The sequence below is a fragment of the Vollenhovia emeryi genome, unplaced genomic scaffold (assembly GCF_000949405.1).
Source record: "Vollenhovia emeryi isolate VEMERY1.0 unplaced genomic scaffold, V.emery_V1.0 DF939169.1, whole genome shotgun sequence".
NCBI classification, from domain to species: Eukaryota; Metazoa; Arthropoda; class Insecta; order Hymenoptera; family Formicidae; genus Vollenhovia; species Vollenhovia emeryi.
In genome coordinates this window covers 593,582-608,049 of record NW_011967197.1, presented here as the reverse complement: position 1 = coordinate 608,049, position 14,468 = coordinate 593,582, and the positions used below count along the sequence as shown (strand labels likewise).

At 39.5% G+C, this 14,468-nt stretch overlaps 5 protein-coding genes across 11 annotated transcripts in view; 4 read left to right on the top strand and 1 right to left on the bottom strand.

The window, feature by feature from the left end:
* Positions 1-2,942, top strand: part of LOC105563989 (chymotrypsin-1-like) — a 4,704-nt gene extending 1,762 nt beyond the window's left edge. The window contains exons 1-4 of one of the 4 annotated variants that reach the window (XM_012016034.1): positions 29-561; positions 921-1,522; positions 1,794-2,045; positions 2,159-2,942. In XM_012016034.1, coding sequence (XP_011871424.1) covers positions 1,031-1,522; positions 1,794-2,045; positions 2,159-2,293 — 879 coding nt within the window. In that variant the 5' untranslated portion in view covers positions 29-561; positions 921-1,030 and the 3' untranslated portion in view covers positions 2,294-2,942. Of the gene's footprint in view, positions 1-28; positions 562-868; positions 1,523-1,793; positions 2,046-2,158 lie in introns of those variants that run through there. The other 3 variants (XM_012016036.1, XM_012016035.1, XM_012016033.1) reach the window with 3 other exon arrangements.
* A 1,132-nt stretch (positions 2,943-4,074) lies between these two features.
* LOC105563985 (chymotrypsin-1-like) lies at positions 4,075-5,590 on the top strand. Its single transcript, XM_012016028.1, has 3 exons — positions 4,075-4,626; positions 4,765-5,016; positions 5,148-5,590. Exons 1-3 carry the CDS (start codon positions 4,198-4,200, stop codon positions 5,280-5,282), a joined length of 816 nt encoding a protein of 271 aa, XP_011871418.1. The 5' UTR covers positions 4,075-4,197; the 3' UTR covers positions 5,283-5,590.
* Positions 5,591-5,625: 35 nt separating this feature from the next.
* Positions 5,626-7,151, top strand: LOC105563986. Of its 2 annotated transcripts, XM_012016030.1 has the most exons (4): positions 5,626-5,908; positions 5,999-6,195; positions 6,342-6,436; positions 6,493-7,151. In XM_012016030.1, the coding sequence occupies exons 1-4, from the start codon at positions 5,896-5,898 to the stop codon at positions 6,623-6,625; spliced, it is 438 nt and encodes a 145-aa protein (XP_011871420.1). In that variant the 5' UTR covers positions 5,626-5,895; the 3' UTR covers positions 6,626-7,151. The 2 variants fall into 2 exon arrangements, with proteins under 2 accessions (XP_011871420.1, XP_011871419.1); XM_012016029.1 differs by having other exon boundaries at positions 5,626-6,195.
* Positions 7,152-7,250: 99 nt separating this feature from the next.
* On the top strand, positions 7,251-8,737 carry LOC105563987 (out at first protein). The gene is made up of 4 exons (XM_012016031.1): positions 7,251-7,501; positions 7,711-7,824; positions 7,900-8,218; positions 8,329-8,737. The coding sequence occupies exons 1-4, from the start codon at positions 7,406-7,408 to the stop codon at positions 8,631-8,633; spliced, it is 834 nt and encodes a 277-aa protein (XP_011871421.1). The 5' UTR covers positions 7,251-7,405; the 3' UTR covers positions 8,634-8,737.
* Positions 8,738-11,263: 2,526 nt separating this feature from the next.
* The window catches only part of LOC105563984 (putative transcription factor SOX-15), a 42,649-nt gene continuing 39,444 nt past the window's right edge, over positions 11,264-14,468 (bottom strand). For all 3 annotated transcript variants that reach the window (XM_012016027.1, XM_012016026.1, XM_012016025.1), the window contains 2 exons: positions 13,766-14,075; positions 11,264-13,492 (listed from right to left, as the gene is read on the bottom strand). In XM_012016027.1, coding sequence (XP_011871417.1) covers positions 12,945-13,492; positions 13,766-14,075 — 858 coding nt within the window. In that variant the 3' untranslated portion in view covers positions 11,264-12,944. The remainder of the gene's footprint in view (positions 13,493-13,765; positions 14,076-14,468) is intronic.

The following is a 14,468-nucleotide window of genomic DNA, read 5'->3' as shown; positions in this document are numbered from 1 at the left end:
TTTGCCGATCCTGTTCTCCTGATACTTTTTCGGTTTTCCGGATTCTCGAAAAATTCTTGGAAATTTTGACAATGCCACCTCTTTACCGATCATATTCTCCTGTTCTCCTAATACTTTTTCGGTTTTCCGGATTCTCGAAAAATTCTTGGAATTTTAGATAGTGCCACCTCCTTGCTGATCATGTTCTTCTGATACTTTCTTAGTTTTCGAGATTCTCCGTTTTCGCGATTTAAAGTTTGCAATTCTTGGAATTCCAATTCTTGGAAATGCTGAAAAATTCTTGGAATTTTAGATAGTGCCACCTCCTTGCTGATCATGTTCTCCTGATACTTTCTCAGTTTTCGGGATACTCGATTGGAAATCCGAGAATTGCAAACTGCAAATCGCGAAAATCGAGAATCCCGAAAACTGATAAAGTATCAAGATAACATGATCAGCAAGGAGGTGGCACTATCTAAACTTCCAAGAATTTTTCAGCATTTCCAAGAGTTTACAAGAAATATACAAAGAAATCGTATGTGTTTTTTTTTTAAATAATGACAAAGAATGAAACGATTGAATGTACGTTTTTCGCAGAAAAAAATATCTCTTTTTAAAATTCTTGTCTTAATGAATCGTTTAAATGCTCATTATATGTATTACTAATTCGTTGAATTGATGAATACGTCAAACTTTTTTATTTGTTCTTCGATTTCTTACGTTTTGCTCAGATGAATGAGTTCTACAATATATAATAATCATAATACCGAAAAGATACGCTTTGAATGTTTGATCATTACGTGTATTTTATCGTTCCTCTTCATTTAAATTATAATGAAATCGAAACGTAATTACGACTGTAATCTTTAATCTAGTCGTATCTGCCTCATTAAAATGCAAGATGCGAACGTTATCGTGTTTACCGTAAGAAATGCGTCCAGGTGTTTGCCGAAGTCGAGCCACAGATATGGATCTGCTATAAAAAGGGCGTGAAAATTGTTGTTCTCCATCCCAGTTCCGTTTCTGATCTGGCCCGAGTTAATTATCGATCATGCTGCCATTCATTTTCTTGGTGGTCGGCGTTCTTGCGCAGCGTAAGTATACAGTAATATTTTCTAATTACTTTCTCCTCCATTATCTTTCGTCGCCGATGAATACGTCTTGCTCATCCGATCGCACACACCGCCGCTCGTTCTGCAAGGAATGCGTATTTATTGTATATCGTCGACTTGCAGAGACGTTCGCTGAGGAACCCGAACCGATCGTCGGTGGCCAGGATGCCGTACCAGGCGAATTCCCGCATCAAGTTTCCCTGAGGTATCAGGGCAGTCACGTTTGCGGTGGTTCCATTATCGGCCAGTACAAGATCCTGACCGCTGCACATTGCGTGGACTTCGTAAAATCAACCAGAAGTTTAAAGATTGCCACCGGCACCGTCCTGGTCAATGGAGGTCAGCTCCATGATGTGTCGAAAATTGTCATTCATCCGGAGTATTCCGATAGGGCCGAAGATGCTTGGGTGAATGACGTCGCGGTGATCACGGTAAGTCGGAGTATCGCAGGATTCTCTAGTCGCCAATGCGATTTGCCTCTGTAACTTCGTAAACGCCAGCTTATTTCCTCCTAATTTCTCTTCTGTCTCGCTCCCCTCGTTTAAGGCTGCGGTCAAGCTACCGCTACAAATGCTTCGAAGCGCGTTTCTCTTCTCCTTTTATCTTTATTGATAGAAAGGGAAAGAAAAATACTTCGAAGCATTTGTAGCGGCAGTTTGACCGCAGCCTATATCGCCTGTTTCAATCACCTGTTCCTTTCAGCTCTCGACGCCGATTCAATACAACCAGTTGCAAGCTCCGATCGCTCTGGCCACCTCTCAGCCGAAAGCCGGACAGCAATGTACCCTATCCGGATGGGGCCAGATCAGTACGAATGGACCGCTCCCGCGCACTCTTCAAAAGATGAATCAGTCCGTGGTGACGCTGGCTCATTGTCAGGAACGCCACTATGATATGCCCTTGACTAATAACCATTTGTGCGCATACAATCGCTATGGAATTGGCGCTTGTAGCGTGAGTAACGTTCATTGTTTGATAATTTCCGTAATCTGATAATTGACAATTGATCTGCCAGTTGTTGAAGAAGCTCGGGAAGTTAAGACGAAAACGTCTGTTTGCATTTCCAGGGTGACAGCGGCGGCCCGCTCATCAGCAACGGCGTGCAGGTTGGTATTACTTCTTGGGTTCTTCCTTGCGCCAAGGGTGAGCCTGATGCCTACACCAGTGTCTACCACCATCTCAACTTTATCCGATCAAACTAAGAAACTGCGTAAAGACTATCTGCAAGACGTAAACGGCGTAGACCTGTCGACTCACGTCAATTGGTATCAACGTGCTGAAAGAATACGCGATGTCGCAGCGTACACATCAACGATACATCGGCCACTTCTTTAAAAGAAAACAAATACTTCAGTTAATATTTATAACACTGGTAAATAAATAAAAATTATGATTGAATCCATTGGAGTTGTTGAATTCAACGATATTAGTGGAATCTTTCCAGTCCTTTGGCAAATATAAATGTATAATGCAGATTACTATCTATCTTCAAATTCCGCTTCCTTAACATAAGCATACGAAAAATACCGTGAGAAAATAATCAGTAATTTTTTGTCCTAAAACAGGCAACATTAGAAAGCTACGACCTAAGTCTTTGACAGAAATTAAGATACATTAGAACAAATTTTTATTCAATAAGTTGCGTACGATTTATTGCCGTGGCATCGATAAAACGGATTGAGTATACAATGTTACGGGTTTATTAATAATGATATCATAACTTGTGCTTCGCTGATTCTGAAATTGCGTACGTGTAATATGCGTATGTATAAGGTATGCAGCTTAACAAGTCATCAGCAGATACTGACAATGAAGATAACACAAAGTGTTTAATTAAGAATTTAACAAATTTGCTTTAGACTGTTGCATTTTTTTTAAACGGCTCTATATTTTTGATAAAATAAACCCAGCGAGAAATCGATGTCGAATCGACAACGTTTCGACAAATCACTTCTCACTGGGAATTGCAACGTACAAGTAGTAATACCTAGGTAGTTTAAAAATTCACAAAAATAAAAACGAATATTATCTCCCTGTGGATTACCCTGTGGAAATGATAACTAATATAAGGAATGGTAAATACATATAATATCTACTAATTCTGAAGATATTCTACATGTATTACGGATGCATTGCAAATGCATTTCTTGTACATTTTAAAAAAACATTCTAAAAGTAAAATACAAATTAGACTAGTCTTATTGCGCAATATTTTAAATGTAACAACATCAGAAAAATTATTTAATATTAGATATGTTGAAATACATAACATTTTCTACATTATTTTGAGTTAATTTTACATTTAACATATTGAAAAATTATGTACATAATATACATATTAAAAAGTGATTCACATCTTATAGCTTTGTGTACTAGACATCATCACTAGAATTGGTGATAAAAATTAGTTCTTTTTAAACTTTTAAACTAAAAATGTTCTTGGAATAGAAATTTGGGTTAAAAAAGAATTTATCTAATAATTCAAGAACGCAAAAAGAATTTCTTTGGATTCTTTACATCATTTGGATACCACTTTTCATATTTATAGAGATATAGTTTTCAATTTTAAATAAACAAATTTATATCATTATAAAAATAAATTTTTTTATCAATAATATATGCATATCATTGGTTACAATAATAACGTTTAATTAATTAATTTGCGTTTCCATGTCAAGTTAATTAATAAAAACGCGATGAAATTTTCTATTTGCCTTTCGATATCTTTCGTTTCGCTCGGATAAACAATCAGCCTCACAATAATAATGAAGAGATACTCTTCATGTTTAATCATTCTTACATACGTTTTATCGTTCTTCCTCATTTAACTCATACCGCGTAATTGAATGTGCAATATTTAATTTTGTCGTATTTGCCTCATTAAAATGCGATATGCGTCATCGCGTTTATTTACCGTAAGAAATGCCGCCAGCTGTTCACCGAGGTCGGGTTGCAGATATTAATCCGCTATAAAAGGGGTGAAAATTATTGTTCTCACTCCCAGTTTCATTTTTGACCTGGCCCAAGTTAATTACAATTATGTTACCGTTCATTTTCTTGGTGGTCGGCGTTCTTGCGCAGCGTAAGTGAAGTACAATATTGTACAATGACAAAATACCCTCTCATTATTTTTCACCTCCCATGTGAACATCTTGCTCATCAATCATACGCGTACGTCATTAATTCTCCAAGGAATGCGTATTATATAATATATCGTCGATTTGCAGAAACGTTCGCTGAGGAGCCCGAAGCGATCGTTGGCGGCCAGGCTGCTGCGTTAGGCGAATTCCCGCATCAAGTTTCCCTGAGGTATCAGGGCAGTCACGTATGCGGTGGTTCCATTATCGGCCAGTACAAGATCCTGACCGCTGCACATTGCGTGGACTTCGTAAAATCAGTCAGCAGTTTAAAGATTGCCACCGGCACCATCCAAGTCAATGGTGGACAGCTTCATAATGTGGCGAAAATTACCATCCACCCGCAATACCTCGGCACGAGGGAAACTGCTTGGAATAATGACATCGCGGTGATCACGGTAAGTCGGAGTACCGCGGGATTTTCGAATCGCCAATGCGATTTGCCTCTGCAATTTCGAAAGCTTAACATCTCTTTGTAATTCCTTTTAATATCGCGCTTCTATTTTGCTCCTTTCGTTAAAAATCGCTCGTTTCAGCTCTCGGCGCCGATTCAGTACAATCAATACCAGGCTCCGATCGCCCTGACCAGCACTAATCCGAGCGCCGGACAGCAATGTACCCTTTCCGGATGGGGTAAGATCAGCACGAATGGACCGCTCGCGAACACTCTTCTCAAGATGAACCAGGCCGTTATCTCACTTAGCCAATGCGCGCAAGCTCACTATGTTATGCCCTTGACCGCAAGCCACTTGTGTACGCTCAATCGCTTTGGAATTGGCGCTTGCCAAGTAAGTAACACACGTTGTTGAATACGTTGGGGACAGTATCCCCGATCGAGATGATTGACTCGTCAGTTATCGCAGATACTTGTTGTATATAGTTCAACGGAAATTTAACGGAAACATATCTGCATTTCCAGGGTGACAGCGGTGGCCCGCTCATCAGCAACGGCGTGCAGATCGGTGTTACTTCCTGGGTCCGTCCTTGCGCCCAGGGTGTGCCTGATGCGTACACCAATGTCTACACCCATCTCTCCTTCATCAGATCAGCCTGATGTGTACACCAATGTCCACCACCGTCTTGGTTTCATCAGATCGAGCTAAGAAGCTGCACAAAGACTGTCTATAAGACATAAACGACACAGACTTATTCGACTGAAACGTGAATTGATATCAACGCGCCGAAAGGATACTTTGTTGCGGTGTCGAAGCACGCAATGATGCCGTGGGCCTATGAAAAAAATAGAAACACTTCTGTATTTTGAAATTAATAAATGCATAAACTCTATGATTAATTCTACCGGAGTTGTTGATTCGATTTAATTGATATATTAATAAAAGTCTTCTTAGTTTTATAATGATATATGTTTGCAAGTTGTCATTCATCTCCAGCGCTTCCTTAACATAGCAAGTATCAGCAATAATCATTTTTATTTTATTTCGATCACGGGAAATTTGAAGTAATTCGATTCTCTGTAGCATAAAAATTCTCTAATTCCAGAATCATTCTTACGTGGAACATTTCAATTTCGCGCAGCGCGTGTTGAGAAAACAACAGAGCATCAGGTATCGACCAAACAATTGGGTCTCGTGTCGCGAGTTCAAGTCGTAAGCTGTTAGAAGTACAAGTGTAATTTTTAATATTTCGGTAGCGCAATAATTTACACCATGCAACATGCCGGTGAGCGAACGACTTCACTTTCGAAGATCCCAAGTTGTATCGTACACGTACGTTGGCTTGCGATTTATTTTACAAGTGTCGCTATCGTAGACATTTCCAGCGGGGAAGAGGCGGAGAGTCAAGACGCTTCTTTCGCAGAGCATTCGGAATCGAGAGAGAAACTTGACGAATTCGATTTGGTTTACGGCAAGCAATTGCAATCCCCGATACTCGGTCACCATTATCAACTTCTTGATTTGCCAACAAGTTGCATACCATCCACAATTCTGGATACGTCGTTGCTACATGTAAAAATCAACTCTTGCATTCGCTAAATTAGACGAAACGCTTCAATGTGATCACAGTGCTTTCGGCAGTTTTACCATCGTTCGTTCTCTATTAACAGCTATCGTCGACAATCACATTCTATATCTATTACATTCTCCATTCGCAGATTCCCGTTTACGCGCACTTAAAGGTATACGACGTGAAACCTGTGCGACTGCCGGAGCCACCGTCGATTTTATCGGCGTTGCAACTGCAACTCTCGTGAGTGCTTTCCTCCTCGCGCCTTTCGACATTTAATTATCACGTTTTACTTGCAGGGAAGGCACCGCGCTCAGTAAATCCCCGAGGGAAATGCCGTCGACCGCGCGATTAAGCGAGGACGACGGAGTATCCGGTTCGTGCAGCGCTCGAAACACTGTAAAAATTACGAATAAGAAACGACGAGTATAAATTGTAAATTTAAATATCAGCGTACGAAGTTCCGTGATAACGGCATTCGGCTACTTGATTTTCGCAATTTGAAAGCCCGAATCCCTGCTCCCTGTGCGATAAATCCAGATAAATCGTTTGTCGTTTAATTACGATCTAGGGCTGCTTTCGCGAGAAAATCAAAATGATCCAGATTAAAACGACCTTGCGCTACGATTGGTCAAATCTGAAATTTCGTAGCAACACATTGAAATTTTATTCAATCTGGATCATTTTGACCTTCTCGCGAAAGCAGCCCCGGGGTCAATTCTGGTATCTTACAATGTATACTAAAAATGTTAAAAGTGAGCGGCCTTGTCTCTTTCCAAGAGGACGGTTAGAAAGAGACGAGCCACTCGCTTCTAGCGTTTTCACTGTAGTGCAAGATACAGAATTGGATCCCCCTTATCGTTTCACATCAGCGTCCAATTTCCTCGCGGCCAAGAGAGAGATTCGAATTTCGTGTCAATTTTTTAAAGTTGGCCAGTGAATTTTTCTTTCAACGTAGTATTTGGCCACACTGGACCGAGCTCCGAAAACATGGTGGACAGAAATGTAGGCCGCCGAAGGAGGACAGAGGAGGAAAGAGAGAGAGAGAGAGAGAGAGAGAGGGGGGGGAGAGGAAAAAAGGAACGGAGCAGCTTGACGCATTAGGTTATAATACTCGATGGAATAATCTCGTCTTCTTTTCTACGCGAATTTTCCGGCTCGTCGCCGACGGCCCGGGGGAGGCGAGCGTCGACAGTGATCAACAATGCGACAATGAGGAGACTCAACGAGTTTCTCGCGATCTGCGTCGTGTTGCAGTGTTTGTACGGGGCATGCACCACACACTTGCTCATAAACGTCAAAAATCAGGTGAGTGAAAGTAATTTCTCGCGCACTCGCGTTCAGCGGCGCGTCACTTTTATCCAGAATTTATCATTTGCGCCGAATTATTAAAGAAAGGCCGCGGGTGCACTTCCCCGGAATTAACCTCAAACTAAGAATAGATTTCCGTACTATTAATATTACTAGTGTTAAGCCCGTACTAGTAAAGTCGCTAATGTGACTTGTCTTACTCGCAGGGCGGTGATATTCTTCTAGAAACAATCTCGTCTAATGTTACGGAAGATCTGATTACTCTCGAGTTCCAGCGTTCCGATGGCACGCTGGTCACGCAGCTCATCGATTTCAAAAATGTAATTATCTTACAAGCGTAAAGAGCCCGGATTGGGAAAGCAAACCTTTTTGCAAACGATTGCGGTGTTTTGCAGGAAGTCCAAGTTATAAAAGCTCTGGTGCTCGGCGAGGAGGAACGCGGGCAAAATCAGTATCAAGTCATGTGCTTCGTGAATCATTTTTACAAAGTAGATTTTATATCGTCCGACGCGATGTCCAAGCTACGCCAGAAAAATCCGGGCACTGTGCGCGTAGCGGAGGAGGACAGAGGCCATGTCAATTACACGATGGACTTGTTCCTGGACGTTTCTCAGTCCAAGGAGATCTCGAAGCACGTGACCACGCTTTGCGCGGAGGCAGCTGGATCGACGTACACTAGAAATGACGATATAAAGCAGTGGATTCAAAGACCAGGTAATCATCTGTGAAATGAATGCAGTGCGATTAGCGTCGTATGTATATTGTGTCCTGCGGGAACATTAGTTGTCTTACTAATCTCAATTCATTTCTATGGCATTCCCTAGGTTCCTCTGAAGAATTACTCATGGCAGCTGTATATAACTTTACAAATGTGCCGCAGTCAGGCACGAACGACACAAGATCGTTTCCGGTCTCTAAATGTGCTGACACGTCAAATCTCTGGGCCCCTTGCACGTGCTCCCTCGAATTGTGCATCGGCTGGTATCCGTGTGGTCTCAAGTTTTGCAAAGGGAAATCAGACGGCAAAAAGGTGGCAAGCACCTATCGATGTGGCATAAAAACCTGTAAGAAGTGTTTTATATTCTCATATTATTCTAAAATGAAACAGAACTGTTTATGGGACGAATGACATATAAGGACACTATAGATTGAAATTTTCCATATGAGCTATAAGCGCGTTGTAGTGCGATAGAAAAAAGAATGAAGAATGCTAGAAACAAATTAAATATCTCAGAGAAAAATTTTCTAATTACTCCAGGTGGTTTAAGTGTGAACAGAAATTCTCCAAAAAAGAAACAAACTCAAACTTCTAATACTTTTTATTAATTAGACTTTGTGTATATAGATAATTTATATACTTCTTTTTAGTGAATGTAAACTAAAAATTTATTTATTAACAATTCTCTTTTGTGAATTAATTTAAAAACGTAAAATTTTCTTGTTTTGTATATTTTACCTTAGATTATATCGTGATTAAAGCCAAAGCAAGTCGAGCAAAAATATTTTTGCACGATTGTATACTAGATTTATATGGCGGAGGTCTTTGAAGAGCTCTATAACGATAAGTGGATTACATTTCAAAAGGGTTTGTGTTCAGTGACGAACAAAGAATTTTTATTTAACTCTCGTCTACGGAAAATCACTAACATCACTATACGTAATTATGTAGATTTTTACCGAATGGATATTTGTAACATCCGTAACTTTTTTTTACGTCTAATTTACATCGGAACTTAATTTCCGTACATTCCGAGATTTGTAATAAAACGCTTTAATATGTTTTATCACAAACATTGTATTTATTTCTACTTTTGTAGAATTTGCTTTTCCGCTATAAAAAAAATTTTAAGATGTCCGATAGAAATACGTAGAATATTGTTCCCTGTGATCAGCATGATACGTGTGTTCCAGAATACTATTCGCGGATACTTTTACCTCCATTGATTTCATCTAACATTCCCAATCGTTATGTTATTTACACGATACAACAAGTGAAATCATTCCAGTTATACACCCGATAATTTTGTATTATACCTATTATATTTTACTGGCTGTATGTTACAAATAATCCATTCAAGACACAGAAATGTCCTATTTTATTTCTCGAACAAAAACGTCAAGCTAAGTTTTACGTAGAGAGTTTTATACGTGATTTGTAAAGCTGCCATTTATACACATTGTATGTGTGTACATTATATGTTATAATTGTACATAATGCAGACTCACACGTACGCAGAGACACAAATAACAATAGATGCCGATGATCTAGACATATAAAGTCGTGTACATACAAATTCTTGTTAATAGCCGAACAAAAAATTGTACAGTTTACGTAAGATTTGCAGTACCGTGCGAGAGACTTTATAAGATTATTATCAATTTATATTGATACGTTAAATAACTGCAATTTCTAACGAATGTCTTTGCACGTTTCAATAAGAGAGTATATCTAGCGGATTATTGTGAATAAGACTGCAAAATCTGTCCATTTAACGTATAGCGATTAAGCCATTGCTCTCTGAAATCCCTCACATATACATTGTATTTACAGTACGAAAGAGACCGTTCGAAGCGGGGGAATACACACGTATACCCACGCTTGTAATCCTAACTTTCGCGAAACAATTACGATAAAAATCTAGCAGTATTTAGTGTCGTTTTTAGTCAGCAACCACTTATACTGCGAATAGAAGATGTACAATGGCAGTGTGTTAATGGTGCCGAGAAACATGTACTCGACACGATTCTCCAAATAGACCTCGCTACCTATCGTCGTGTCCTTCTAGCAGTCGATTTCTACGCAGAAATAGTGATAAATCCGAGACGTTCACGACGTAACGTGGAACAGAACCGGGATTGAAGTTATTCCAACGATTAAATTTTACTACTAATCGATTTCGGAATTTTTCTTAAATATCACAGCAAAGCACAGTATATAATTCTACGGCGGGAACAACGTTTCTTTTCACTCAGAACTGAAATATGCCAAAACCACTTGCCATTTTGATCTTTTTTTCTAACGCGCACAAATCAACAAAAAGATGTTGTATTCCTACTTGAAGATACATTCTAAATGTAACTTCGAGTAAGAGAGCTTTTGTTATTAACAGAATCAACTTTTGACTCTTTTGTCTCTCAGTAAAGATCCCGGTTCCGCTATGAACGATTGAATTGTACCGAGCGACGTCAGCCTTGTTTACCGTGACGGTAAAGCAAAGATAAACGTCGCACAACTCGATTACGTTTACGTGTAAATCAATGGGGATTAATACAAAAAAATGTGACCGAACAAATTCGTAATACTCTATTTATGTAGAAATATGTACACAGATTCAGAGAGGATTAATTTTGAAATCTTACTTTGGTATGCAGACTTTAGCGTCGATCACTTCAGTCACGATAATGGTTTTGCGACGGATATTAGAAAGGGCGATATGTGCAATAACAATTTCTAGATAACAAGACGGGATATTTATGTGTGTCCTATTACAGAGAGGATATTATGAAATATTTATAATAATTTATTTAATACTTGTTTTCTTCACGTGCCTGTTGTTTAATAAATATATTATATATTTATTTGGTAAAAGACTACCTGTAGCTATCTGCGACACCTTCTGACACAAGAAGTGTCGTAATTACATAATGGAAAATGAGAAATATTTGTCAATGTTTAACTATTGTATCAACCCCCTTTGATGTAATTTATGGGTATCACTACACTATGTATGATTTCAGCTTTACACATAATGTTGTATCTTATACACATATTTTTTATATATATTTAATAAAAAGAATTAATATACATACATGTGTGTGTTTTAATGATGTGGAGCGGTAATCCTTGAAAAAATCGTTTTTTTAGTACACATGCGTGATTAAGATATATTTGCGTGATACGCTCTTTCGCGGGAGAATGTCAATTTTTTCTTGGAAAGTATAATTTTATCGTATACCGAATTTCTCAGTGAGAAATTTATTTTTAAATAAAAATGTGATGTATACGAATAACGCATATTTTACAATATTTTATATATATATATATATGTATGCGTGTGTCATACATATATTGTGTGTACCTACCATACGCGTGTGCGCTACGTACATAATAAAATTAACGATATGCACCACGCGAAGTGCATTAAGAACATGTTATATTTTTTTTCTGGGAGGATATTCTTTGAAGAATATATGCAGATAAACATTTGTTCATAATTGATTCTATTAAGTACGATACATTAACAATAATAATAATATTAATAATGTTAATTAATAGTAAGTAATATACTAATAGCAAAATAATAATAGTATAATAATAATTTAGTTTTATCCAAATTTCTTTACACATTTCTATACACATCGAAGACATTTTGCACCACTCGCATTTCTACGAAACTTAGCGTGCAGTTTGCACAATTTGCTAGAAATGTCACCCTGATGAGCAATAAAATTTATTTACAACAAAAGCGTACATTGGTTAATGTCAAATCGTCGTGACGATTAAAAACGAAGCTTTTGGACGATAAAGCTCAGTGGTGTAGCACCAAAAGTAAATGCTGCTATCTCGGAGTAAATACGAGAAAGACTTACTGATGCAAAACATTTCTTGACATGTGACAGTTTTCTAATACAATAACATAAATTTAATATCTCTCGCTATCGCTATTATATCTCTGCTACTGTATTATCTTTGATAATGAAACTAATGTGACAAAATAATGTGACATCTATAGTGAGTATACAATTCTCTCTGCAATTTTAATGCTACACTAGCCGTGCACCACCAGCCGCCTATCATTACGTTTTCCAAAGTCCTAAAGTCTTCATATAACGTTACAGATAAGATAGAGATCCAGGAAATTTAATATCTTGTAAAAAAATTTCAATAAAACGATATTCATTGTATCATAACAGAATGCGATGACATTCTTAATCATATCAGGCAGTTTATCATTGTTTGTATCGTATTGTTATATTCGTATCATATTATTTTATCGCAATTTCGCTTACCTTGGTGATAGGCGACAATTGTACGCCACTGACTCGCATGAATGTAATTTCAGTTGTACTGAAATCCATAAGAGATCGTGCTTATACACAGGGGATACCCATAGACAGAGCTCCAAGAGATAAAACTGCAATTAAATAGTTTCCATGCTGGAAATCAAATGGATGAACCGAGTTGCAAATAATATCTGTTTGCTCGTGTCAAGACGTCGAGCCGAAATATTGTTTCCGAAGTTAACGAGAAGAACGTACCTTTGATCACGAGATAAAAATGCTTTGATATATATTTCGAGTAGCACCAACCACGCGATGACATAAAATGTGCACACAAGCGCCCCGTTCTTCCCGACCGCGTGAACGAAAGAAGAGTCCCTGAAATTCGCACGTCAGTCCAACCCTATGGATCGTTCTGTGCACTAGAAGGAGAAAGACACTAACTACTGTAGCAAGTCTTGCGCACGTCCGCAAGTATAACACTGAAATCGTCGTCGGCCTTGGGCGCGTGCTCCATGCTCTGCTGCTGTTGCTGCTGCTGCTGTGGCTGCGACTGCTGATGTTGCTGCGTCACTGAGTGGTCCGCGTACTTGGACACCTCCAATCCCGGATGATACTGCTCCATGGTATGACCGATCGCGACGTTGGGGCAACGAGCGTCCTTGTTGCCCTGCTGGTCGTCGACGATGCACTGAGAATTCGGTATATCAAGCTGAGATTGCGGCGGTGCCCCGTAGTAGCGCAGATCGCTGGCGTAGTTATGGTTGCTGTCCAACATACTCTGCGAGGACAGGCTCGAGTGGCCCACGCTCGTCGGATGGGAATACTTGAAATATTTTTCCAGCTGGATCGTCTGCTGCTGATCGTCCTCGGCGCTCATACCGGGATCGATGTGGCCGCCGAGCATCGTGTGCTGCTGCTGGCCAGAGGACGCGTCCGCCTGGTACTCTTGATGATGCGACATTTGGTATCGGTGTGTCACTGCGCCTGCAAGAATTGCATCGTTACTGAAAATTGGAATTCTTTGACATTCGCTATGAGTAGATGTTCGAAAAAAAATCCCAGTATTTCTTTGACACTCTCATTTCTCAAGAGAATGACTTTATTCAGAAAACGTAAGAGCCAATTACTTTCAAATTTCTCTCGCTTATGTATTTTTCCTGTAAAGGATAATATTGGCGCGTTTCTTGATTCTGTACGTCAAAAATCCTAATCGTATTCTAGCCCATGACTTTAACGTCAATGAGAACAAAATATTACCGGGACAACTTTCGGCGGCCCCGCGGATCCCTATGGGCTGCTGTCGATTGCCAGCGCATTGGACTGGATTGTAATTGCTCTCGACGGTAGGCTGCATCGAATAGTTCGTTGTGCTCTTGGACGTCTGCGTGCCACTGTAATGCTGTAGCGATTGATCGTGCGGCGAGGCGACCGGTGGATAAAACGTGCCCGTGACGGAGCCGACGTTGTCGAAACCGGAGCGTAGCTTATTGCACGACACCATCATACCGTTCGCTATGCCCACCGCGGCTAAGCTCGTGGATTGTCTCTCGAAGTTCAAATAGCCCACCTGAGTGACGAGAAACGTAATAATCGCCTGCGAGTGCCGCCCGATCTGCTCCGACGCGGAATAATCCGGCGTGACGTGAAGAGATCACAAACTGGATTTAAATTTATTTAGATAAATGAAGAATTTAATTTTACTAAATGTTGTGGCGAAGCAATTAATTGTGGTTATCTAATTGAGTAAATATACTTCTATATTACTTTACGTGTTGCGGCGAACGTTTGTACAAGATTGTAATCCCTAGTAGCACAGTGCATTGGCTAAACATTGGCCCAATCTCAATTATATTATAAATGCATTGGCCGATATCGTCCAAAGCCAACATTGGCCATGGAATAAATGTTCAACATTGCACGATAATAATTATGTGATATTAGATTTATATTGGAAGTGCAT

Coding starts and splice junctions, on each gene's coding strand:
- LOC105563987 (XM_012016031.1), top strand. CDS start 7,406: ATGAGGAGACTCAACGAGTTTCTCGCGATCTGCGTCGTGTTGCAGTGT. Junction 7,825..7,899: donor AGCTCATCGATTTCAAAAAT/GTAATTATCTTA, acceptor GGTGTTTTGCAG/GAAGTCCAAGTTATAAAAGC. Junction 8,219..8,328: donor GCAGTGGATTCAAAGACCAG/GTAATCATCTGT, acceptor GGCATTCCCTAG/GTTCCTCTGAAGAATTACTC.
- LOC105563986 (XM_012016029.1), top strand. CDS start 5,896: ATGCAACATGCCGGTGAGCGAACGACTTCACTTTCGAAGATCCCAAGT. Junction 6,196..6,341: donor TGGATACGTCGTTGCTACAT/GTAAAAATCAAC, acceptor CTCCATTCGCAG/ATTCCCGTTTACGCGCACTT. Junction 6,437..6,492: donor GCGTTGCAACTGCAACTCTC/GTGAGTGCTTTC, acceptor TTTTACTTGCAG/GGAAGGCACCGCGCTCAGTA.
- LOC105563985 (XM_012016028.1), top strand. CDS start 4,198: ATGACAAAATACCCTCTCATTATTTTTCACCTCCCATGTGAACATCTT. Junction 4,627..4,764: donor ATGACATCGCGGTGATCACG/GTAAGTCGGAGT, acceptor CGCTCGTTTCAG/CTCTCGGCGCCGATTCAGTA. Junction 5,017..5,147: donor TTGGAATTGGCGCTTGCCAA/GTAAGTAACACA, acceptor CTGCATTTCCAG/GGTGACAGCGGTGGCCCGCT.